This window comes from Melospiza melodia, chromosome 26, assembly GCF_035770615.1.
Source record: "Melospiza melodia melodia isolate bMelMel2 chromosome 26, bMelMel2.pri, whole genome shotgun sequence".
Lineage (NCBI taxonomy): Eukaryota > Metazoa > Chordata > Aves > Passeriformes > Passerellidae > Melospiza > Melospiza melodia.
Genome location: NC_086219.1, coordinates 1,254,895 through 1,280,192, shown reverse-complemented (window position 1 = coordinate 1,280,192; position 25,298 = coordinate 1,254,895). Strand labels below are relative to the sequence as shown.

The window sequence follows — 25,298 nt, the reverse complement described above, 5'->3', positions numbered from 1 at the left end:
ATTGTGCAGAGTGACTGGAGAAGTAAGGCAAGGGGGCTGTACAGAGAAATATCTGAAAGCAGGGAAAAGGAAGAAAATAGGAAAAACAAATCAGAAAACAGCAAAGAGATCTGTGAAGCACTGAAAAGTGATGTTTCCTTTTAACACATTACACTTACTTCTGGTCAACTGAATTGCACCTGGAGTCCACCAGAGAAGGGCAGGTGGATGAAGGGGTGAGGGTGGCACTGCTGAAACTGGACACGGACGGGTCCCGCCCAATGGGAGAAATATCCGAGAGCTGCAAGCACAAACACATCTCAGCAGCTGGGCTGCAGCTGGGGCTCCTTCTGGCTGAGAATGCCTTTCAGCAGGGATGGCTCAGAGAGCACAAAGGCTTTTTCATCTGTCATTCCCCTAGTCAGCAGGCAAATTTTCACACAAACCACCACAAGCCCATCTGGGGGCAGAAATACAGCAGCGTTTATGCAGACACAGCTTGTTATCATCAATGTCCTACACTTCTGATTATTCACACTCTGACTTCTTCAGGGATAAAACATCATCCACTTTGAAACCTGGTATTCCCTTTGCCTACTGGCAGAATTTTTAAGAGTAGATTTATCCTTTTTCACAGGGCAAGTGTATGTAGGGAAAGACAGTAAGAGTCTGCTAATAAACTGGGTACTGTACTACACTGCAAGCCCACACCATTGCCAATTCCTGCCACAGCCTTTGGAACCTGATGCTGAATAGCCAAATGCTTCCAAAGGACTGAAAATAAAAAATAATACATTAATATAAAGTGGTTTATCTTTTGATAGTATCAGCAGATTCCATGACTCACAAACATGCTGCTATTGTACCATAAATAGAGTGTATTACAATTAAATATTACATGAAATATTTACCTTACAATCACTGATGCTGTTGTACACCTGGTTGAATTCCCGATTGAAGGTATGAGTAAGAAGCTGCAGACACTAAAGGGGGAAACAAATGAGACACAGAGAAGAACTTTGTATTTAGATTTCCAGAGAAAGTTGAACAGGTGATTTGCCACGACACACTTGGCAGGTCATTAAAGAAAAAACAAATCCTAAACTGCAATGAAAAATCACAGAAGAGGATAATAATCACTTCACTTGATAAAATTAGGAAGTTTTTATAGAACCAGTAACACAGGGGAATGAGACACAGCCACAGCCCAAACCTCCCCAGCAGCACTGGCCGGTGAGAGTGGCTTATTTCACTAACCAAGACGTTAAAATGAAACTCTCACACTACGGGATATTCCCCAAGCTATTGAGAAGCTCGTGGCTGCCCTGCAATCCCCTGTGGCTGCCAGCAGGCTGGCTGCCCTGTGCCATACCTTGGTGGCCAGCTCCTTCTCCCTGTCCACCAGGCTCTCGATGTCCGCCGAGTCGTAGCCGCTGCTCTCGCTGGGCGTCACCGCGCTCTCGAAGGTCGTGGTGGAAATCTGAGAGGAAATGCTGGTGGAGGTGCTGAGGGTTCCACTGCTCAGGCTGGGAGACAACGAGTCACTCAGGGACTTGGGGATGCTGTCACCAAGCTTCTCACGAAGCAGAAGAAAATGTCGGGTTTTTTCCACCTAGTGAGAAAAGAAATCAGTGTCGTCCCCTCCAGGAAGGTGCCAATTTCACAGACACTGAATTCTGAGGAATCCTTTAGTATTCATACCAGTAACTCTCCCCAGGGAAGGGAGTTTACAGTGGCACTGGAAACTGAATTTGCTGTTTTGAATACACTGAGATTCTGAGCTGAGGACTCTGCTCAGCAGCCAGCCACACACTTTATATCTTCACTGCCAGGAGAATTTATTTAAATCTTGACTTCCATCTCTTTACTCACCTCATGCAGCAGCTCCAGTTTCTCCAGTTCCCACTGATGCTCTAGAATGAGGCTGTCCCCCCTGGGCCTCCAACCTGCCAGGTTCTCTTCGCCCCTCACATATGCCACAGAAGTATCCAGGACTTTCCTCCTCCTCCTCTGCATTCCTGAGCAGTAAAAAACAACAGGAGACGTGTTAAAACCATAGCCAGAGAGGTGTCACAGAGAAATAATCAGCAATTTGCAAAGAACCAGCACTTCTGCTGTTTGGCTGGAAATATACAACATAAGGATTTCATTACCTGCAAATACACAACCAAAGATATTTTATTTAGTCCAGCTTTCTTACTTTTTTAGGTATTTTCTATTGACCAAGATATAATGTAAACTCCTGTTCAGTCTAATTCAACACAAGGACTTCAGTTTCTACATCTTAGAAGAAAACCACACAGATACACCATGAACTATATTCCTTCCAAGTGGTGAAGCTGGCATCAGAAATCAGCAGCATCTTCAAAAGACAAGAAAAAGCTCTCCTGCTGCAAAACCCAGTCTCACCTGTTGGTTATGAGCCATGGGTTATGGCCCCAAGACTCAGGCATGATGTGATACATGCACTCAGTGTCCTGGGTTACCCATGTCAGAAAACATCAAGTTTCCAGTGAATCCTTGTTTACCAATGCTAAACACAGACCTGAGTCTAAAGTAAAAGCCTGAGTAAGTATTTTACAGAACAGCAATGTTCCATTGCTCCTATGAAACACAGGAACTGCTTCTGATCAGGACAGAAATGTTTACTGCATTCTCCCTCAGCAATTTTCTGCAATATTTCATATTTATCATCATATTTATCACTTGGCTGCTGCTTACCTGGACTTCCTGTGTCTGACATTTTGCATAAACTCAGTTCATAGATCCCAGTTACTCGGTTGCTGTTCAGAGGAAAGCAGAAGAAGCAAAAACACACTATTTATTATCTTCAGAAATAAAGTGCTTCAGCTTTAACTCAGTGGTTCCCAAAGCAGAATTTAAAGTTTAGTTGTTAGTTAGAACTAGATGTCAATACTTCTCTTGCACAAAATAGCCAGAACTGCAAGATCCTAAAAAAGGCATTTCCCCCATGTTCCCACCCCACCCTGCATTGGGAAGAGCACATGATGCAGCAAATTCCAGGTCAGGATGCAAATTGAAAAGGGGATCCCTCTGCCCAGCTCTGTTTATATGGAAAAGAGGCCAGTAAAGAGAGAAGCCATCAGAGTTCCACTGAAATAAATGCTAGAAAAAACACTCAAAACCAGACTGGAGAACCTATGAGTAGGTAAAGGTTCAAGGAAAAAAATTAGGAAAACGAAACTAAATCCTCTAAGGGGAAACAAACACTGACAAGAGAGGCCAACACCAGAAGTGTAACTGCACTTACGCGTCGGGGCATTTGGAGTAGCCGCTGCCGAAGAGGCTGCGCAGGGAGCGCGGCGGGGAGATCTTGGCGTCCCGCGAGTAGAACACCATGCACACATCCTTGGTGATCACAGCGGGCTGGATGCAGTGGTCAAGCTGAGGGAACACCAGCAGGGAATGAATGGCTGCAGCCAACTGGGCCAAGTTACACTGCTGCCCTTAGCTTTTGGGACAGCTTTTGAAATCTGTTCTTGTTTGGGTCTTGGTGAAGAGTTTTCATGTGTGTCTGTGAAAGAGAGCTGCCACATTTCTTGATGCATCCCAAGAAATGATTTTACTAGACTAAACAACAGTGTCTTGCACACAAGCCAAGAGCTAAGCTGCTGTTTGTAACACCAGTACTTACACAGCAATATTCACTGATTCCAGTGGATTTTCAGATACAAAGATAGATAAAACAAGGCACAAAAAGGCAAGACCACCAGTATCTCTTGTGTTGCAAGGCAGCAATACCTTGACATCAAGATGTTAACTATGACTACATTTTTTCCACCCTGTCCTCAGGAAATGAATAAATACTCTTACTGGCTTCAGCATTCAAATCACTTTTGAATCCATTTCTCTTGGGTACACCCTGTGTCCTGTTTTAAACAGTTTATAGCCAGCAGGAAGGCCCTGGTGTCTCACCTCCAGGTAGGCAGAAAGGGTCATGTAGATCTTCTCTCCATACGGTGTCACTCGATTGAGGAGCAGGGAGTTGTGCAAGGAACTGTCCCAAACTGCCTCGAACCGGTAGAAAGTCCTGGAAAGAAGGACAGCAAAAGGTCACTAGTAAGAGTTCCTCATCACTCTTTCTGATATCATCCTCCAGTCATGTGGATAACAAATACTTGAAGCAAAAACCTTCTCTTTATTTCCAAGATCATTTACTTCTACCCCAAACAGTGTGGTGTAAAGACCACTGCCTGTTATGGAGAGCACTCATCTAAAAGAGAAAAGAGGGAATGCAGAAAACAAAAGCTGTCATAACTCTACAGGGAAGTCAGCACTGAACAGTTGTTTCTAAACAGAGAAAATTAATTTCTACTGCTGAAATTCAGCCCATCTTAAAAGTATATGGGAATATTCTTTCTACACCATATTTTAGGATTTCTGTAAGACATTTCTTCCGTCTGGCACAAGGAAAGAGAGGAGATGAAAGCTCCCACAGGTCTACCCCAGCAATCCAGAAGGTTCAAGTAAAAAGTGAGAGACAGCATCACACACAGCACAGCTCAATCACCACATCCAAAGGCATCATTATACTCTCCCCTCTCTAGCAGGGGCTTGGGGAAATGAGCTTTCTCCTTTCTCACAGGCAGCAACTGATTTCAGGAAGGTCCCTTTGGAAAGAAGACCTATGCCCCTGTTGAGGAACTCAGCACATCTTTCCACACTGGTGACAGAAACAGGTGTTCATTCTTCATCACCTCTATATAATTTCCCTCCCAAATCCTCTTGCTATTTTTATCCCATTTTGAGTCCAAATGATGTAGTACTAAAAGCAAGAAAGTGCTTCATGTATATTATTTTTTTAAAATAAGTTATATGTCCAAAGAGTTTCTGTACTAATTCCCAACTCAGAAAAATAGAAGATGAAATTAAAGACAAAGGACAAACAGCAGGGTGGAGGTGGAAGAAACAAGAAAAAAAGCACTGTATGTAGCCCCGGGATCAGTTCTGCACCATTTGCCAAACAGGATTTCTCCTCATGGAGAGAGGACCCAGGTGTAAATGCTCCTCAGTGCAGAAATACCAGCACCCTCTGGAGCAAAAGGATGTTCAGACAAACACCAAGACAAAGTCAAGCACAGCTTTGAGGCTATGGATTTTAGTGGATCTTTTCTAGCCAGGAAGGGGAATATACACAGCTTTGCCAGTCCAAACCAGAATTTGCTGCAATAGCTACAGAGTGAGACAAAAACCAGAAGTGAGCAAACTCCTTTCAGCACAGCCAACAGCACAAGGAGGAAAAGGGAGCACGGAACACACAAAGCATGGGGTAGAGGAGAGACAGGTTAAATGTTACAGGTTAAATGTAAACAGGTTAAAACTGCTTCTGAAGTGGATCTTAGCATTAGTGAAAGGTGGGGAATTGGGAGCACTGAAGGTTCTTCTTCTCTTTTGCAGAGGCAGAGCACAGAAAGCAGAGTGCAAAGTGCCCCAGACTGTGCAGCTGCCATGCCAGGCTGGGATCCCACTGGGAGGGTGAAACAGGAATCCAGCCTGGGCAGTCACTGCATGTCTGGCTCCTCTGCCAGCTGCTCAACTAAGGAGTGGCAACCACAGCGTTAAATTTCACATGCAAATCCAGAGGCTGAAGAGCAGTCACATGGCAGCCACTGCTATTTGATCAGAGCAATTCAAGGAACCTCATAATTCAGTCCTTGCCTTGGTCCTTCAAACAAGCAGCGTTGCAGAGTCAGAGACAGTGAGAAATTCCAAATTTAGCTCTTTGAAACAGAACAAGGGAAGAAAATAGCAAGGACTACAAAAAAGGTCTATATTTGATGGCACACCAAGAAAATCAGAAAGACTGACAAAGGAAATTCTCCTATTCTCACATGTGAAGGAATGTTCACCTTCACAAGTCCCCCAGTGAACTGTACCTGAATAAGCCTCTGACACAGAGGAGGAGGAGCAGGAGGAAGAGGAAGGGGAAGGAAGAGGAAGAAGTAATGGAAGAGGAAAGGGAAGAGGAAGGGGAAGACTACTTCTGGAAGAGCTGTGCTAACAGAATTCAGTAAAAGCTGAGGGAAGTGGCAGCAATACAAATGGGACATAAAGCATTCTATTTTCAAGAATCTTTATGCATAAAGGAAGCAAACAGAAAATACCTAGGCATATCCTTATCAAGAAAGAGCCTGTAAAAACATAGAAAGTGCTTCGGTTAGTGCAGCCAAAAGCTGAACAGAAAAGCAACAGCTGAGAGGAACAGAACAAGTGGACTAAGAAACAAAACAAAGTGAAAAAACCCCACAGAAAGCAGCGAACACGTCTGCAGACAATGAGCAAACATTAAGACATATCCCTTACCAGGGCCTCAATTCCCTTCCACCATGCTGCCATGCACTCATCCCACAACTCAAACCTTGGCATTTTGGGATGAGATGGCCAAAAGCTTCATCCCACTCATCCTTCACCCAAGCTGCCACCTTATAGCAAACTACAGAGCTACAGTTCTGTAGGAACTTAGGAATTTATTGAAACAAAGCACAGGGCTTTCCAACTGCACATCCAATAGTATCAGACAGGAAAGCAGCAGCAGTCTCCCTGTTTCCCAGTTACATTGATCCATTAACTCAAACACACTAAAATACACATTTCTTAGTGGAAGGCAATAACTGCCACTCCCCCAGTCCCTGCCTGCCTTTACAGACACCAGGTGGCAGAGAGCCCATAGGCAGGAGCAGTGTCCCAAATCCACTTTAATGCCACAGATGATTCAAAGTCCAGGCCTCTAAGAGAGAAGAAAGAATTCCAGTGCTTGGAAGGATCCTACCTCCAGCACTCAGGAGGTGCAGCAAAGACAGACTCAAACTTTCCTCCCCTCTGGAAAAAGGCACTCAGAGCCCCATTCCAGGGATATTCCTCCTTTGCACCAGCTGAACAGAGCCAGGGAGAAGCCAAGTGACTCTGCTGCCAGAGCAGGGAGAGGCTGTGCCCAATGCTCCCCTCTGCCTTGCTACAACTTGGTTGCAGACACTGAAGCAGAACAATGTGGAGTCTGCAATGCTGTATTTTAGCACCAAACCTTGATGTCAGTTTAGAAGTTTTGGTTAAGTCCTGAGGTCCCCTTAAGCTGCTCCTCTCCACCTGCCCTATATGGTGCATACACATGGAAAGCAATTCAGATGCATTGTCAGCAAACCTTCCCATGGATCAAGATTTGACAGAGATGTTCATTCTCTACCTGACCTGTGTGTTCTGTGCTCATGGAATTCTACATTTAATAATTAGCCACATTCCCAGCTTTCCAAACATCCTGCCAATACATCAGAGGTCAAATAAATGTCAGATTCCTGCTGCAGGGCTCACTTCATTCACTTACCTGTTGGAGCTGTGAGAGGATTTCAGGTATTTTGCAGAGATAATATTCAAAGACAGAATGGCATCCACAGCAGCTTCATCTACCTCTGCTTTATTTCTTATACGACCTAGAAAGGGAAGGAGGAGGAATCAATTAAAATTCAAACTGCAACACAAAAGGAATTTGTTTTCCCAAATACAATTTCACACTACATGAATAACAAGAAGCTGTAAATGGAAGTTGCAAAACTTAAGCTCTTCCTCTGGATCTTTTTCAAAATTCTCCTCCTACAGGCAGTGCTCATAAAAATGACAGAGTCTGATACAAAGAGGTATTACCAGCAATAGTTTTTCTTCCTTACAGAGCAGGACACAAAAGCATTGACTCACCAACCACCAGCTCTCGCACATCCTTCCAGTGCAGCTCACTGCCCTTCTCATGGATAATGGTGACTGTGATTCTCCTCTGGATTCCCTGTGGGGTTCAGAAACAAAACACTGCTCAAGTGTTCACACACACACACCCCATCTATTCTGCACTTGTACTGCAAAAGTGAAGTAAATAATATCATTAAAATTATATCATTAATATAATTTAATATCATTGAAGTGATTTAAATAATATCATTAGATGTCATCTGTAACTGAACAAGCAACTCTTTGTTTCAGGGCCCTAAAATTCACTTCAAGGGGATGTTATATTCTCGTGTGTGAAAGAAATTAAATGCTTCTCCTTCCTCACTCCACTAAGACAGAGTAGGAAAAATATAACTTTAAACCTGTAAACCATATTTATCTGGGGTTATTTTAATAATCTACCTAGAGACAAAATATTACTAAGGATTATAAGAGGAATTTAAGATGACTGAGATACAGTCACTTCATAGATTATGTGTCATAACCACAAGCAGTGAGAGAGAGCAAATGGAATTTGAGTCCACATCATCCTTCTGTGTCCTTAGAGATGCTGGAGAACACTGAAGGCACAAATCTGGTCCCAGAGGTTCCTGCTTTTTAAAAGGCTTTCCTCTTTCCTGAGTGGGATGCCCACTGACAAGCACAGGAGCAGCAATATCCTGGGGCCACACAATATCCTCCCAGCCCAAAGCCAAGAGAGCAAGCACAGCCTGGGACATGCTGCCTGCCACTGTGTGGGAAAGGAGGGCACAGCCAGGCAGCAGCACCCCCTCCCTCCCTGCAGAGATGACCTTGCTGTCCCACAGCTCCCTCAGTACCTGGTGCAGCAGGAAGGTCCCCTGGCAGGGCAGGCCCCCGGTGTGGTCCACAATAGCAGGGATGTACCTGTGTGAGACAGGGAACCAGACATGTACCTGCACAGCAGCAGCTGAAGGCACCTGAGTGTCTTTCTACCCACTCCCCAGAGAGGCTCCTTCTGCCATTAGAGATCAGTGACTCATGGAAGTATCACCCCCTGTACCTCCAGCACCAATGGAAAACTGCAACTCACCTCTCAATAGAACCCCTGAAGACCTGTCAGGGGAAAAGCTTTGTCCAGAGATGAACACTGAGCAGAGACTGCTATGTGACTGGAGTAAAGCCTCCAGTGTCCCAAAGAACCCAAACCCATGGCCTACACAGGGGAGTTTTCATGCTGCCTGTGCCTGGAACTTCACCAGGGAGAGACCCCTCAAAGTGTGAAAGAAAGTCATTCTGTCACTTTAGTCCCTTCTGATGGGGACAACTATTGCCAGCAGATTGGACACCCACCACTACAAACCAGCCAGGCCCTTTCCATGGTGACTGCTAAACATCAGCCTGGTCTGAACAGAACAAAGGGGAAAAACCCAGAAACCTCATAAACCACGGTTCTTGAAACACAATATTAATCACAATATTAATATAGGACTTACTCCCCTGTTGGCTCCAGTTCACTGATCTCAAACCACACCAGCAGGTCGTATTTGCTCACACTCTGGCCCAAGCTGGGCTTGCTCATAGTATTCAGCTTTGTAGCTGGCACTTAAAAGGAAAAAAAAAAAGAAAGAAAGAAGAAAAAAAGAGTGGTTTACAAAGGCTGAACAAGTAAAGCCTATTCAGGACTCACAGAAATGTGCCATTTCAGAGGTCCTACATATTCTGTGTATGTAGGCAGACCACAGCTTTTACCATGAAAATTAAGTTACTTACAACAATCATTATTTCTCTAAGTGTTTTTTAAATCTAGGTTACAAGAATAGAAAAAATTTTTGAAGTTAAATAATGGAACAAAAGTGCATCCAAAGAGCCTGGAAAAATACACAGTTCCTCTTCCACAGAGAAGAAGTTTCCTCAAATGTGCATCAGTTGCTTTATGGCTTGACAGTTGGTGATTTAGAATTCCTGATGTCTGTCCATCTGCAGCATTACTCACCCATGAAGTACCCATTTCACCTTCCCCACACAATAGGAAAAGAACTTAAAACTTCAGTCTTCACTTCTTCATGTTACAAACTGCCAGACCCCTGCATCACTTGGTTAAGATATTGTACATGTAAAAAGGCAGAACAAGACTTATTCCAGAGCCCTAATCCTGCCTAAGTATTTTTCTGGGCTCCTTATCTCTTGCTATTAGTGAGTATAACCAGCCAGATCCCCTCTAATTCCTTTCATTCAAATGCAGGGATAAACCATGTTTAAAAAAAAATGAGACAGCTTAAATTCTAGAAATAACCTAATACTCCCTCACACACCAAACCTTTTACTTACCATTACATGCTTTCTTGTATCTGTTCACTCATTACATTTTTATAAATGGGAACATTTTAAAAGCTTCGTTCCTTACACTCTGACTGGGATTTTTGTCACTCTGATCTTCCATTTTTTCTCCTTTCACATACTAACCTCACTGCTTTTATTAAGCCACATAATTCTTCTCCCTTCCACCTCTCAAGACTCAATCCCCCCTTGCTCAGGCATTCTTTAGGTTCTCCCACCTTTACATCTCTGTATCCTTTGGCTTCTACTGTGACTGAATTTCCTGTGGACTGGAAGGACATCACAGCCCCCAGATAAAACAGGTCCCTACAGGAGTGCCTAGGTGCTCTCTTCTGAGATCTGATTCCTTTCTGGGTAAAACAGCAGCTGCCTCAGAGGGACAGATTTTGCAGGAATCAGTTATTCACAGCACAGCTCCACCGTGGGAGGCAGCCAGCTTGGGGCTCATCATTTACCTTCCCATACATTACTAAGGGTAGTAACTCTCTTACACCCAATCCTCTCATGCAGCTGCACATGAACTCACTCCAGCCAGAGGAACATCAAACACACAAGTCACTCCAGGTTATTGCCAAGCAGAGCCATCAAAAGTATCAGAAGAGAAAAACAACAGAAAGACACATCTAACCAAATATAAAAGCTTGATTCTAGGTGTTCTCACAGACTTGCTCTGGTACAATTATTAATCAGCATGACTTTTTTTGAGTTAAATAAAACAGAATACAAATGGAAGTGAGGAACAGCACTGTTAGTGGAAGGAAAGGAAGATGAGTGAAAAGGAAATCTATACAGAACACAGCAGAATGTTTCCTCTATACCTGCCTGTGTTTTCATATGCATCTCTCATCCCAGTATCACAAAACTCTATGCAGAGCACAGAAAAATCAGAGGTCCTGGAAGTTTCAGGGAACAGATGCAGTGACACAAAAAAACCTGTGACTCCCAGCACACTGGAGTCTACAGACTGTCCCTATGGTTCTCTCTAAAAGAGCCCTGAATTCAAGCACAGCATCCTTCCATGAGCACAACCATGGCAGCTTCTACTCCTAATACTACCACATGATGAAGGAAAAAGGAATTTGGAAGCACATTCTGGAACTACTTCTACATCTATCACAGACCAAGTGTGGCTACTAACCATCTCGTTTAGGAGCCCGCTCACTCTGACAACTGGGAACAGGCAGAAAGAGAAAAGGTGGCAGCTGCTCAGCTCCATCCTGGAAAGCAGCCACGGCAGAGGAGGCCAGCACGGTGGCGTGCTCGGACAGCGTGTTCAGCACATGCACGTTTACATAGCCAGACATAAGGTACCTAATCAACTCAATTTTCCTTTCATGGTCTGCAGAGGGAATGCAACACACACAGAGAAAGGATGGTAGAAATATGCAGGCGAGAGAAAGAGGGAGAAGGAGGAAATTAAAGGTGAAATGGAAAAAAAAAAAAATCACAAAAGAGTTCAGCATGCATTATTCCAATTAAGCAAAGAAAACCAAAAATCATTTCAACAAACTCACTCACTAAACGAGAACATGAGAGAGCAAAAAGATGAAGTAATTAATGAATAGGCAAATTTCCAGTCAGTTAGTGCTCAGTAAGCAGGGGAAGAGCCATAGCCAGATCTCATGGAATATGGTCAATACCGCAGGAATGGAATTCTACCCCCTAATGAACTAAGCAGCACTTCTTGCATAGGAAGTTGAGAAGAAATAAAAATAAAACCTAAAGAGGGCAGAGAGCCAGCAAAGCCATTCAGTGCCCCCTGTAGCACTCACTCCATTTACATTTCCTGGAGTCCTGCATACCTCAGGAATACACTACAACCTCCGCCTGCAGCAGCAGACCTGTGATGTGCAGAATTAGAGAGCTGTTCTCACCTGGCTTTGACAGTGGCATAGGAGGAGGGAAGAATCTTCGAGAAGGCTGTGGAGGGCTACAGAGAAATGAAGAGTTATCAATACAGAGGCAGTTAAACATAAGAAATATACACAAATACACATACATGCATCTTTGTATACACACACCTATTATTATCTCTAAAAATATCCTCACAATTCTATGAGGACAGGTAAATCTCCCCTGTCAGGAAAACAAGGGGGATCAGCACACTTCTCAGACTAAACTATGCTCTTTTTCTATTCTAGGTTAACCAACCCTAGGAGCACTGCTGAGATTTTCCCAGAGCTCACAGATCCCTGCTGAAGCTCCCAGTATTCCCAGTGCAGTGCTCCAATCACCAGGGGGTTTTCAGGGTGCACTGGCAGAACAGCTTCCCATGTTTGACAGGGCAGAACAATTCCATCAGTCACTACACTGGGTAAACAGGCATCTGCCAGAATCACCTCCATCAGGGATTCTGCTTCTGAGGCTGTGGTGCACAATTTCAGGAGTACAAAAAGTGCATAACCTGAGCATGATCCCCAAGTGCCTTTATGCCAGGCTAGTGACCAATACCTGTTGAGATCCTGTCCCTGCAGGTGGAGAGGATGCTGCTGATAATGTCCAAAGACTTCAAAGACAATAGGCTTTGTTTTGATGTACTCCACAAATGATTCTGTCACTTCCACAGCAATCTATTTCAAGGGTAAGGAAAGAAAATGAGACATTCAAAAAAGGAAATCTCTTTTAGGAGTCTGTATTTTTCATATCACTTAGTGTCACTCACAGGAAAAGCAACTGCATTCTCTTCTGATTTAGGCATTAATTCTACTCTCCAAGAAAGGAGAAAATTAAAGCCTCAGTATCAGGCATTTCAAGCAGAAGAAGAGGAGGCTGTATGTAACCAAAGCATTACACAGTTCATAAAAATAGATATATCCAGCTCATCTGAGATCATGAGCACTGCTATTCACATGTATATTTTATTTCCTGAACTCTAGACTGTTTTCATCCTGGAAAGGAAACACAGAATTCAATGGCAGGAAGTAGAGGTGAAGGAAGAGTTAAATTTGCCACAAAGAATCATTCTGGGTTTTGTTTTATGATGGGGATTACATCATTCACCTGATCACTCCTAGTACTGTCTATTCCTAATAATTCTGCTTGCCTTGAAGGACACACACAACTGCCAGTGCTGACAGAGGAAGTTACTGCTCACAGGAAGCTTTACTTACATTCTGAACATGGTAAAACCCAAGGGGAGTCCCTCTGCCATTGTTTTTGAGAGGTTCTGTTGAGAAAGCTTCATCATGTCGATGTAAAAAGCTTTAAAAAAATAAACCAAAAATCAGCCACCACAGAATGGTTTAAAGAAGATTGCTGTGCTCTGAATCCAACCCTGAAAGGAAATCCTAAAACCCTAAAAGAAATGTATTTTGCTGGAACTTTAGAAGCAGTTAAGTGATGGCCTAAAGCTGGGCATACCATAGTCTTGTGGGACCACAACTGTGGTACTTGTTTTATGTCTTTATTTCTCCTTTTTATTTTCTTCCTTAAGAACCCAAGCCTAAGAGCACTTTCACTTGAGAAGTACTGATTTCCTCCAGGGTCATGCAGCTTTCATTCAAAAGGGTGTATGTACAATCTAGTATTGAATTTTTCACATTAAAAGCTTAAAACCCCAAGATATCTATAAACTAGTAACTTATGAGCCCACTTTGATTCCTAATTCCTTTCTGCAAAACTTTAATCCTTGACATCTGCTTAAGAGAAAGTGAGGACCAAGAACTCCAGTAAGGACAAGGTGTTTTTCTCTGCTGTACAACACCTCCTCCCATCTGAAAAGTTCTCAGAGTTCCACTGCCCACTGTTCTTTGCTCTCTCTATCATTATCTCATCATATCTCTATACCATTAATTGCCTAATGCAAGTGAAGACAAATTCTTACTTGAACTGGCAGAAAATATCTGCATATTCGGGCAGGATGCCACTGGCCTGAAGCACTGTCACACGGAAGGTAAACACACTGCCCAGCTTCAGGTGATCACCAATTTCCTCAGTGAATCCTTCCATAGTCATCTTTCCATCCAAAGTGGCTGACTTCAAGTCTTAGGGAGAAAAAAAAAATCCCACATGAAATATTTTTTTTTCATTTTTTTTCTCCTTTCTTTTCTGGAAATAATTCTTCAGGAGACAGTTTAGTCCCATCACAGTTTTTTCCCTTTTAAATCCAAATAATTTGCTGATAACCAAAAGATCCAAATATTTGGGAAGTTTTTCAGCACTGCTCTTCAAATGAATCTCTCATGTTCAACCAGGATCTCTCACGTTCAACCCGCTGGTAACACCTCTCTCTAACCATGACACTCTTGAAGGACACTCAGAACTCCTTTCCATGAGTGACTGAAAGGGTCACAAATCTCCCAGGAGTTCTCCAAACACCAAGTATTTCTTGCTTACCCAGCTCATTCATTCTGTTGATCTCCTCTGGAGGAGTGGTAACCTCTGAATTCTGTCCTTGCCCTTCCACAATCCTTAACTCCTCCAGTGACAGTCCAGACCGAGTCATGGCAACTGAAGAAAAGTCACTCTGAAAATTAAATGTAACAGTGGCTTGTAACAGACTTCTGAGTTTGCCATCCCCTTATTTCCCCACAACATGTGTTCTTTATTTAGAAGCACAAGCTACTACACTCAGATACCTAGATCAATTTTAAGAATTCTTACCTTATCAAAATACTCATTGTCAAATGAAATTTTAGCTGTGCCAGACTGTCGAATACCCGATCCATAATCTGGGGCTTCTTCATCAGCTAAAAAAACACAGGGAAAAAAGAACATAGATAAATATTTATTTGGAAATATTCAGTCAATGCTAAGGAAACCAAACCAAACTAGACTTTTGTACACATTAAACCAGATTTTAATTCACTTGTTTTAATCCCTGCCAGGGTGATTCTTACACATCTTCAGAGTCTGAGCTGCATTATATGTTCCCATGGAGAGTGAAGCTTCCAGGGTTACCCTACCTAAAGAAGCAAGAACTGCTGGCACTTGGCCACTGCTGGAAAGGGCAAATTATGGGAAGGATCTGTGCTCCCAGCAGCATGGCTAAGGCATGGCCCTGCCAAGCAGCCCACCTCACACTGAGCATTGTGAAACATCAGGGACTGAGCAGTGACCTGCAGTGAACTCTGGCACACACACAATGGCAGCTCAGCACTGCTGAGGCCGTACACCCCGGATATCTACTCCTCTCTTCTGAAAAGAATTCCTGGTGATTAAACACTGTGTTAAAGCAGCTCCTAGTCTCCACGTTTTTAGTGAGGCAATGAAGGGGGAAACTGCTGCTGCTTTCTGTTCCCACCATGCTGAAAACCATCAGTTCAGGAACTTCTTCACGTGCTCTCCCCAGGCCCCAGAGGAGCACATTTCTGAGCATAATTTAAAGGGATAGTTTGAGCACAGCTAAAACTTGGTACATTTAACTTTAATGCAGGTCACCAAAATGATCAAACCAGGTACCCTTCTGCACTGTTTATACTGGTTGCCAGAAAAAAAAGCTTTCCTTTAGTTTTAGTTTTCTGAAAGTAGTTAGATCTTCCACTGTCCTAAAAAGCAGTGTTGCATTAGTTGCCAGGTACAAAATTCAGTGGACAACATCATGATAATTTTAAAATCTTTTCTTCAGTAGCATTATTTCAAGACTTATTCATGCTCAGCCCATACGGTGAAACAACAAATGAAATAATTTCAACACCAACAGAGAACAAGTGTTCTTTGCAACACGAAGGTGATTCAGGTTTGAGTATCAGGAGAATGGCCTGGTTTGCCAGCCTGGCTCTGAAGGCAGCAGTGTCTCACCTGCTATGGCCTGCACAGCCACGCGCAGGAAGCCGCGCACCTCGCCCTTCTCGCTGACCACGGCCACCCTGTGGATCAGGGGCACTGGGTACAGCAGGTTGCTCAGGTACACGAAGGCTCTGGTGACAGGAGGAGAGAAACACAGCCAGCGTTAGCAACGGTGTGCCAAACCCCACTGCAGCTTGGCTTGGCTCTGCAACAGTCAGGTCTCAGACACTGCATCTCCCAGACCTGCAGGAGCTCCTGAGTCCACCCTGCCCACACAGGAGCTCCTGGGTCCATCCTGCCCACACAGGAGCTCCTGGGTCCACCCTGCCCACACAGGAGCTCCTGGGACCACCCTGCCCACACAGAGCTCTGGCCAAGCCCAGGGCAGCCACCAAAGGCTCTCAGTCAGAGCTCAGAGGGACCCAGGGCTCACAGGAATGAGTTACAGACACAGGGAGAGAGGATGGCTTATGGAAGGTAACCAGAGATGCACTGAAGTTGTGAATGGAGCTGTTAGCAGGCTGACAGAATCCATCAGGGAACTACTGATGATAAAGAATGAGGTAGTTGGAAATGATAAATTTAAAAGGAATTGATCTACTGTGCTTACACAGCCTCAATTTTTTACTGAACATATAAACCCACTCTTTTAAAAACACTGACTGAATGTTTTCTCTCTTCGATATTCCTTTGATAACACTGTGTGCAGAATAACCAGAAACCCACAATAAACCATAAGTCATCACTTAGGTTTCTTGGAAGATTCACTGATTGCACAGATAGTGGAAGACTGAAAGTCTTCACAGGTAAATCTCTTTAGGATCATTTGATTTATTTCTTTGAAAAAACAGAACATAACAAATAAGACATGACAGCACTACTCTAGAGCAACCACTTAGAAATTACAGTTTCCAAAAGGAAAAACAGCATTTAGGCCCCATAGGGGATGATCCTGCCCTGCACTAACTTTTAAGTTATGTACAAGCAGGGTCTGTTTCGGAGCAGTAAGGTAACAAATTTAATTGTATACATTTTAATTAAAAGTCAGACTAAAGTTATTAAGTTATTTTACGTTTCTGCAATGAATTGCAGAAGTGTTTAAAGCATCACACTTCAGTGGGATTAGCTTGAGCAAGATATTAAATGTGGATACGCTCAACAAGTCAGCTAAAGAACAGCTCTCAACAAGGGGAAAATATGGAAGGTTTTGCTTATTGAATGAGCTGTTTCAGAGTTCAGGAGGGTACTGAGATGCACAGAACTTTAACCAATACTTTTACCACTTAGTAAATTTAAAGTGACAAATTATGCAATTTTAATGAATTTATGCACATTAAATTATATTAAACAACGGTAACCTGTTTTACTAACTCCACCCTTACAATTTTTTTATTAGTCTTTAGTATTACGAATAACTAATTCCTGTAATTTGTAACTGTTATTGTTTAACATTCCTACGAAAAGTCCTGCATGACAACAGGGAAGTGTTGCTCCTTGGGTTCACATGTCCCTTCCAAGGATGAATGAACTCTTTTTGAAATGACAAGGAAGTCAAACAGGTGTCAGTCATGAACCAAAGGCACAAAAATTATGCTACTAAAAAAAAAAGTGGTGACAAAATGCAATAGAGAAGAGGATGATTAATATGGCTACAAAGTAGCAAAACAAAAATATGAAGAAAACCATACAACAACAAAAACCAACTCAACATAACACTTCACTAAGATTAGGATTTAATTCCTTTTCAGTCTGCTTCAAAGTGAGGTAAACACTCATAAAACAGGGGAAGGGAAAAGAGACTAAATTTCAAGTAACAAAATGAGAAGTTAAATTTTATTTTTTCCCTCTAACATTTTCATTTTTAGCTTTGGAATTTCAGGTGATGCACATCTGAGGAACTAGCACCCAAACACGTAAGAGAACAGTCCCTGAAACTGGAATGGTTCACTTGGACTGGATCAGGGATGGAGTTCCAAAAGGAATGTGGTTCTGAGCTCAACATGAGGAACACACCCAGTTTGAAAAGCACATTTCAAGCCAGGGAGAACAGACATTTCCCAACACAGCAGAAGCCACGGAGTCTTGCACTGATGTGCACAGTAGGAGTCTCACTAACTAAAAACAGTCAGGCATTGCAGAAGCCTTCTCCCTTCAAAGCCAAACTAATGGAAAGTGAAAGCATCATCTGCATGAAAAATAAAAAATACATCTTCATTTGCAGGGCAAAAGTTCTGAAGGTGCTGCTCAACATGTGCCAGCAAAGCATTCAGCTGGATTAACCCCTACCCTGTGACCATCCCAGGGAAAAAATGTGTTTCCCTCCTCCCCCAGTTTGCTTCCATCCAGTCACCTTGTTCACTGGAATAATTTTAACTTAGAGAAAAATAAACACATAATGCAAAAAAGTTTAAAGCTTCCTGTTTGCTGATGAAAATGCTGCATCTCTTGTGTAGAGTGGAGAGCAACTGCACATGTGCTGCACCAGAACAGAGCTGGGTTATGCAGCACCACACTGCTCCATCATGAGACAGTGCCAAGTCAGGAGTGGATGATATCTTAAGGTTTTCCTCCTCCTCTTCGCACATCCGTGAGGATTCCCACTCCCCAAAGAGTCCCTAAGTGTCCCCCTGCACTTAGCCCAGCAGACTGAAAGAGGGGGGCTGGATTAGCAGAAAGATTGGTGAGGTAAAATGGCATACTCACAACAAAACTAGAAATTAAATTTAACAAACACAATTTGTAAAAAAACCAAAACAAAACCAACAGAACTCAAAATGATGGCAGATATTTTTAAAATAAACACATCAGGATTTAAATAAAATATCCCATAATCCTCTCCCACCTCCCTTAAAAAAAAAGCAAATGCTTGATATGTCACACCATTAAATAGAGTCAATCTTGAAGAAACCCAGCATGCCAGGAGAAATGGCTAAAGGGACCAGCTCTTTTTTGTTTTCTTTAAGAGTTACAAATAAAAGACAGTCATAGCACAGAGAGAGAAAAGAAAATAACTGTGATGGCCAGGGAGTTAGATAACTACATGCTCCATTTCTCCTCCTCCTCTCCTTCATGACCTGCACTTGTTATTGCTGACAACTCCCCAAAAATACTAAAAACTGTTTTATTTGTCCTTCACATTCTATAACATATCAACCAGTACACACTTGGAAGTGATAAGGAATTCTGGTTTTGATACAAACTGAACACTGCCTTGTGCTCAATACAATACCTATGTAGATGGACACCCCGGTGCTTGCAAGGCACTGCTCAAAAGCAGAATTCTCACACTGGAGACACAGAGGACTCACAATAGCTCCTACTCCGTGGTGCTGGACAGTCTAACAGCCTCTGCCAACAGAATGGGCACAACAGAGCAACGGGAATAGAAACAATAGAAACCAACAACTGAGCAAAAGTCACTCTCTAGCCTCATAATAGGAACGAAGTTTGATCCCTCAACACATTCACAGCTCTGTACATGCAGCTCACACCACGCAGAGTGCTGCAGCTCCACAGCTCAGAACTCTGCACAAAGCAGGGACTCTGCTCTGTGTGCCTGCCAGGAAGCAGCAGTGTTTGCATTGCACACTGCATCTGCTCAGCTCGTGCTGTGCCTCCTGAGCCCTCTGAGGGAGCAGGAACAGCTCAGCTCTTTCCCAGGCTCCAGGGGCACACGGGGCACCCTGGGCTCAAAGGAGCTGCCAGCCAGCCCAGAGCAGCACACATGGCTTTCCCAAACTGCTCCCCACCTGAACCCCTCAATCAGAGTTTGTAAAACGTGGCACCAAGCATTGCATGTAAGGGCACAGATTCAGAGACCACAGAGGACTAACACAGTTTCTTGCAACTTTAGTAATTTTTGTTTAAAAAACAGGATCAAGGAAGTTCCAAGTTTCACTACTGACGATGCCTGAGGTTAGACACACTACACTGAACTGGCCAAGCTCTGGTCCCTGTTTCACTGCTCCTCCCTTCTGCTGGCCATGGAGCCCTTTTTGTACCATGCCTGTGGCAAGCACCTTAATGAGGATGCTGGCTTACAGGGTAAGCAAGGAAGCACAAAAGCATCATCAGGGGAGAGGGAAGCAGCAGACAGAGGAGCCAAGCCACTAAATAAAATGTTTCTATTTCTTGTAATGAGAAACGTGCTAGTGAGACTATTACTGAAAGAACAGTGTGAAGAACTACATTTCTGTAATGTAACTTGCTGTCCTTAAGGGTCTGCATCAGAGACTGAGGTCTGATAATGTCCTAATTCTCTCTATTCTGGAAAGCTCAATAATATTCTAAAATCCACCAAGCAAACTTGTTTCAGGAATTCAAGCATAGTGCCTGGGGAAAGTGCTGATAAACAGAGATAATGAATTGCAACGCTGATGACTTTCCAATACTGGCTACAGAGAGTCAAGCATAATCTGAGAAGCCAAATCATCTCAGAGAACACTCTTTTCCTCATCCAGAAAGGACCATTCTTCTTTCTCCACATGCCATCTTTTCGTATGCAGCGGATGTTAAACCTGTTTTCAAAACCAATAGATTTCTGGGTTTGGACTGAAAGACTTCCCACCACAGTCAGATTCTCTTCCATGGAAGAAAATAACATGCTACAATTCTGTCTTAGTGACCCTGCAACGGCTAAACAGGGAATTATATAAAGGTTTATATTCTGTATATAAACCCCCAAGGTGCAACAGTTACCTAGATTTACTCACACTGTCGCATCTAAGGGTTATTTTCTCAATTAATACTTAGGTCTTCATTCCAGACACAGGAATTTAAAACTTAACGTTGAACTACACTCATTCTCTGGCAATTCCAATTTATGGACATGGATATTTTGGCTAGACTGACCATCAGTGTAGCACAAGGCAAAGCCACTGCAGTCTGCAGCAAGAGCTGGTCCCTTTTGGCCATTCTCAGAGTAACCTCACCAACCTTCCCACTAAAATGAACCAAGGGGATCGGTCGTAAAACGGGTCGCGCCCATCATTGAAGAGGTCTGATCCCTCCTCAGTCCCAACGTCGGAGCCAGTGTCATCCACAAAGGCCTCATCATCAAAGTCCTCCATCTCATCCTGCTGCTCATCTGCCAGCTCAGTGATGTCGGAGTCGGCCGTGGAGAAAGTGGGGGAGGGCGTGCGATCGGCCAGGCGCTCGTTGACGCAGCCGTGGAATATGGGGGAGCTGCACATCAGCGAACGGACACCGATTAACAGGGTCAGCACACAGAACCTCACCAACAGCCCTGCTGCCTTCAGCACAGAGACCCCTCAACAACCAGCAACGCCTTCAAACCACCTGCACTGCAACAAAACGGGAGCGAGGGGGCTGCCAACAACGTCAGGGAAAAGAGTGCTCTTGAATGGAGCAGGAAGCAAATGAAAAAGGAATAGAAACATGGCTGAGCATATAGAACTGAGCATACAGAACTTGAGAGGACATCCACGTAACAGAGATACATTTCTTATTTCCAACACAGCAGTTCTGCAAATAAAAATATCGTAAAGGTGCGGCCGACAGCAGGAAATATTAAAGAATCACATCAGACACTTCCCTAAGGTATGACCAAACTATTTGAATCCCACATATGAGAGAGACTGGACCACTTTTCCAGTGTTCTTCATATTTTCACAGCTCTGCTCCAGTGACTTTAGATGGAACTTAGATGGTTATATTTTAAAATAAATTTGTAACTTACTAAATGCTCACTCAAAGCACGTTCTACTACTAGACACATGAACTGGCATTTCCTACTCTTAACTGTATCTAAAGTCTATTCCAAATCCCTGAGAGACAAGACCCAGCAGGCCCAGAGGCCGCACGGTTAATCCAGCACTGCAGGCTGAGCCCGCGCTGGCGGCGCAGCTGCAGGAGGCGCTGTCCGTTCCGTACCTGCCCACGAGCTTGAACCAGTGGAAGCGGTCGTAGAAGGGGTCGCTGCCCGTCATGGAGCCCTCGGGCTCCTCCTGGCTGCCGGAGGCCACTTCCCCCGCCCGGTCGTACATCTCCCGCATCAGCTCCAGCCTCTGCCTGCAGAGACAGCGGCAGCAAAGAGCTCAGAGAGAGGGGTAAGGAGGCAGAGAACACAAAGCGAGGTGTTCACCGTGCCCTAAGTTTGGTGCTTCATTAATTCCCAAAAATATTAAGAGAGTCTGGTTGTCAGCTAAGCCCTCTAAGCACAAGGCAAGGTCACTGCAGAAGCTTACATAAATCTTGGATTTCAATACACTTCTAAATATTCCTCTTTCACATCTAATTCTGGGATATTTTTTGCTTCAATTTTTTTATCAGACCATGTTACTGAGTAACTCTTGGCAGTTCTGTGCATTCCACTCCAGAAAAGTTGGCATTTTGATTCAAAAGTGAACCAATTCCATTATAGACTCTAATTATCCATTTCTTTTATTGAAGAAAACAAGTGCTTCACACTGCAATATCCTTTGTCTAGAAGTTATTAGTAGGAAAAAAGTCCTTCAGTCAATATTTAGAGAATGGGGAAAAGAAATGGCATTTACACGTGATGAAAATAATTCAGATTGCAGTCAGAATTTGTGAAAGAATTTGTGTAGCTTCCATAGAAATAAAATCTTCTTTATTTAAGATTTTCATCATAAATTATGTCATATACTGCCAAGTTATATAAAGCAGGTAGCAAGGAAATTATTACAGTGGAAGGGCTGAAAAAAGTAATGTACAGAGATGAGCTGTGATGAGTCTCATTGCATTCAAAAGATAAAGTCTAACCTCAAATTACAAAAATTAGAAGTGAAGCTAAGGTTAGAAGTTGGAGAAAAGTGCACTTGTTCAAACAATCTGAAAAGCTGGTATTTAGAACATCCCACACTGTCTAGGAAGTTTGGGAGGACAGAGAAAAACCAGAAACCGACAAAGAAAAGGGGAGAAATTTTTGAGTGAAGCTCCTTGGACACGGGGAATTCTGTTCTCTAACACTACTGACATACTTGAGTTTTTCCAAGGACCAGTAGTGCGTGGCTCCGTTCTTCAGGTCCTGCACCTCCACGGCCACCACGGTGCGGGGGAACGGGCGGCGCTCGCGGCCCTTGTCCGGCTCGGGGGGCAGCAGCTCCGGGGGCAGCGGCGAGTACAGCGTGTCTGTGAGCAGCACGAACTGGAACTGCACCTGCGTGGCACACACACACACACACATACCTGAGTCCTCAGCAGCCACGTGCTGCCCTGGCACGTTCACTCACACAGAACCCAAATCAAGGACTCACCATTTTCTGAACACTTTTACAGCCCAAATTAATAAGCAAGAGACATACAATTACAAGAAACTCGGAGCATTTACAGCAGGATTATACAATCAAAACTGATGGGTCAGAAAACTCAAAAACTGGCTCTCCATGTCCCTACCTTTTTCTTTAACTCTACACTGATTGCATTGGCTTCCTTCAGATACACTGCATTTCCCCAGAGCTGGTCCCTCAGCGAAGTGAACTGGTGGAATTTCCACTTCCTGAAAGCCCACTGGGCGAGTTCGTATTCATGGCGTGTCCAGGGCACTGGGAAGGGCAAAGAAACAGAGAAATAAAACAATGTGGCTTTCTCTCAAAACCATCACATGCAGTATCCAATACTCCTGCTGACTGTGCCATCAAGCTCTCAACACATTTTCTGGAAGAGCAGAAAACAAACATTTTCTATATTTTCATTATTCATCATGGAAAAACTGGACTCAAACTTCCTCAACATTAGCAGAGGAGATTAATGATCATGTAAATGAGATTTGGAACAGAGGAAACAAATTTTTTTCTGCTCCTATTATTTTAAGTTATTTGGCAACTATTAAAGCCAAATGCTGAAAGAGTGGAATGAGAGTGAGTATAATGAGAGTAATAAATTATCCACTGTCCAGAAATGGAGTTATACAGACATGTCACAGCATTCTAAGAATTCCTAGCAAGGAGGAAAAGAGAAACTTCAAGATCAAAACAAGGAAACAAAGGCAACAGTGTTATTTTATTTTAAGACATCTGAGCTCTGTTAGTGCCAGGAAGAGATTCCTTCAGGAGCACCAAATCAAAGCTTGGGGTAAAACTAATCTAGTTTGTGAACCAGTTGTATTAGAAGATGTATGTCTACAGTTCATGGTGAATGTATTCTATAAATGGGTATTTGAAATATGGATGCTGAGAAGATTACAGATCAAGAACTTGCCATGTTTTGCAGCTTTCCAAAGCAAGTTTTCTATCTATTACAAGAGATGATACAGCAGCTGCTCCTTTAGACTTGGTTATACCCAAATTATTTTTAGCTTCAAACTCACCTTCTTCCTCCTCCTCCTCCTCCTCCTCCGTTGTTTCAGCTGCCAAGGACCGTGTCTCCACCTGCTTCTGGAGGGCCTGCAGCTTGCTCTCATAGTCCTGTGGGGAGAGAGGAGACGCTGTGTAGGAGGACAGACAAGAGCAGGAGGAAGCTGAGAGACACAGAGAGCTCAGTGACAGACACAGATCACACCACACAGACACTTCAAGGGCTCTCAGGTCACACCAGCACTGCACTGCTGCAATCTCCCTGCAAACACAACAGAGGCCAGCACAGGACAGAAGAGCTGGACTCTAAAATCACCACATTTACATGTACACAGTGTCTAGAAGAGGGAAAGCTTTAGGATGTTCTTTTGTGGGGTTTTTGCTAAAGACAGGAAGAAGGGCATTTTATTTGGAGGCTGGCTGCTGCTTTCAGAGAGGTAGAAAAGAAGCAGAAATAGAGAAAAATGCAAAAATAAATTTGAAAGGAGAGGATTATTCACCTTCAATTTCTCAAACAGAAGGATTAACAGCACCACTGATTTGCCTTTTTATACAAAAAAAAATAATTTCAAATATTAGTGAGGGAAGCACTTTGTTTTCAATTAGATTTTCCCCACAGCATGCAAGTACCACTCTCTCACGTGTATTTAAGGCATCAGAAGATAAAATACCAGCACGGCCCTGGCAGAAAAGTCTGTGCAGTGGCTTCTCCACGAGGAAGACTTCAGCAATAGCTTCTGGTACAACAGCATTTTCTTCCTGTTCAGACCTTATCATGCCTTGAAACAAATGCTACTTAAACCTAATGAGCCTTTTATTATTTGCTGGCAAAACAAATACAAATTAGAACAGACTGTCACTGTGTTCTTGATCTCAGAGTCTATCCCACTAGGGTATTTTATTTTTTTAAGATAAACCTTTGGCATATTATTACACAAATTAAACTGGTTTCTCAAGATTTTTATACAAGAGTTACAACAATTCACTAAGGGTGCTGTTGAGTTCTTAAGAATTCTTGAAGGCACTGATCTTGTACTCCAACCTTCTCTCTTCCACAGTTCCAAATCCTAAAATTCTTCTAAATCCTAAAATTTTTCTCCAATGCCCAGTTTGTAACAATAGGTTCTTAAGCCCAAGAGCTACAGAATAAAAGCTTTGCATTTTCCTCCCATCCCACTTAAGCATCTCACCTAAAGAGCTGCATCACTTATCCACAAAATGATGGTGTCAGCTTCAGCCAGGAAGGCTTTAGAAAATTAAAACTCAGCCATCATATGAAGGCCA

At 43.3% G+C, this 25,298-nt stretch overlaps 1 protein-coding gene across 9 annotated transcripts in view; it reads right to left on the bottom strand.

Moving 5' to 3' along the window:
* KIF1B (kinesin family member 1B) overlaps positions 1-25,298 on the bottom strand; it is a 77,604-nt gene that overhangs the window by 7,179 nt on the left and 45,127 nt on the right. For 6 of the 9 annotated variants that reach the window (XM_063176930.1, XM_063176933.1, XM_063176932.1 and 3 more), the window contains 23 exons: positions 24,029-24,125; positions 23,116-23,264; positions 22,701-22,879; positions 21,631-21,768; positions 20,674-20,922; positions 15,751-15,869; positions 14,614-14,699; positions 14,347-14,476; positions 13,835-13,994; positions 13,122-13,212; positions 12,463-12,581; positions 11,886-11,941; positions 9,168-9,276; positions 8,532-8,598; positions 7,687-7,771; positions 7,319-7,424; positions 3,916-4,030; positions 3,251-3,384; positions 2,701-2,762; positions 1,852-1,997; positions 1,352-1,591; positions 891-962; positions 159-280 (listed from right to left, as the gene is read on the bottom strand). In XM_063176930.1, the coding sequence (XP_063033000.1) occupies positions 159-280; positions 891-962; positions 1,352-1,591; positions 1,852-1,997; positions 2,701-2,762; positions 3,251-3,384; positions 3,916-4,030; positions 7,319-7,424; positions 7,687-7,771; positions 8,532-8,598; positions 9,168-9,276; positions 11,886-11,941; positions 12,463-12,581; positions 13,122-13,212; positions 13,835-13,994; positions 14,347-14,476; positions 14,614-14,699; positions 15,751-15,869; positions 20,674-20,922; positions 21,631-21,768; positions 22,701-22,879; positions 23,116-23,264; positions 24,029-24,125 (2,831 nt within the window). The remainder of the gene's footprint in view (positions 1-158; positions 281-890; positions 963-1,351; positions 1,592-1,851; positions 1,998-2,700; positions 2,763-3,250; positions 3,385-3,915; positions 4,031-7,318; positions 7,425-7,686; positions 7,772-8,531; positions 8,599-9,167; positions 9,277-11,885; positions 11,942-12,462; positions 12,582-13,121; positions 13,213-13,834; positions 13,995-14,346; positions 14,477-14,613; positions 14,700-15,750; positions 15,870-20,673; positions 20,923-21,630; positions 21,769-22,700; positions 22,880-23,115; positions 23,265-24,028; positions 24,126-25,298) is intronic. The other 3 variants (XM_063176937.1, XM_063176938.1, XM_063176939.1) reach the window with 1 other exon arrangement.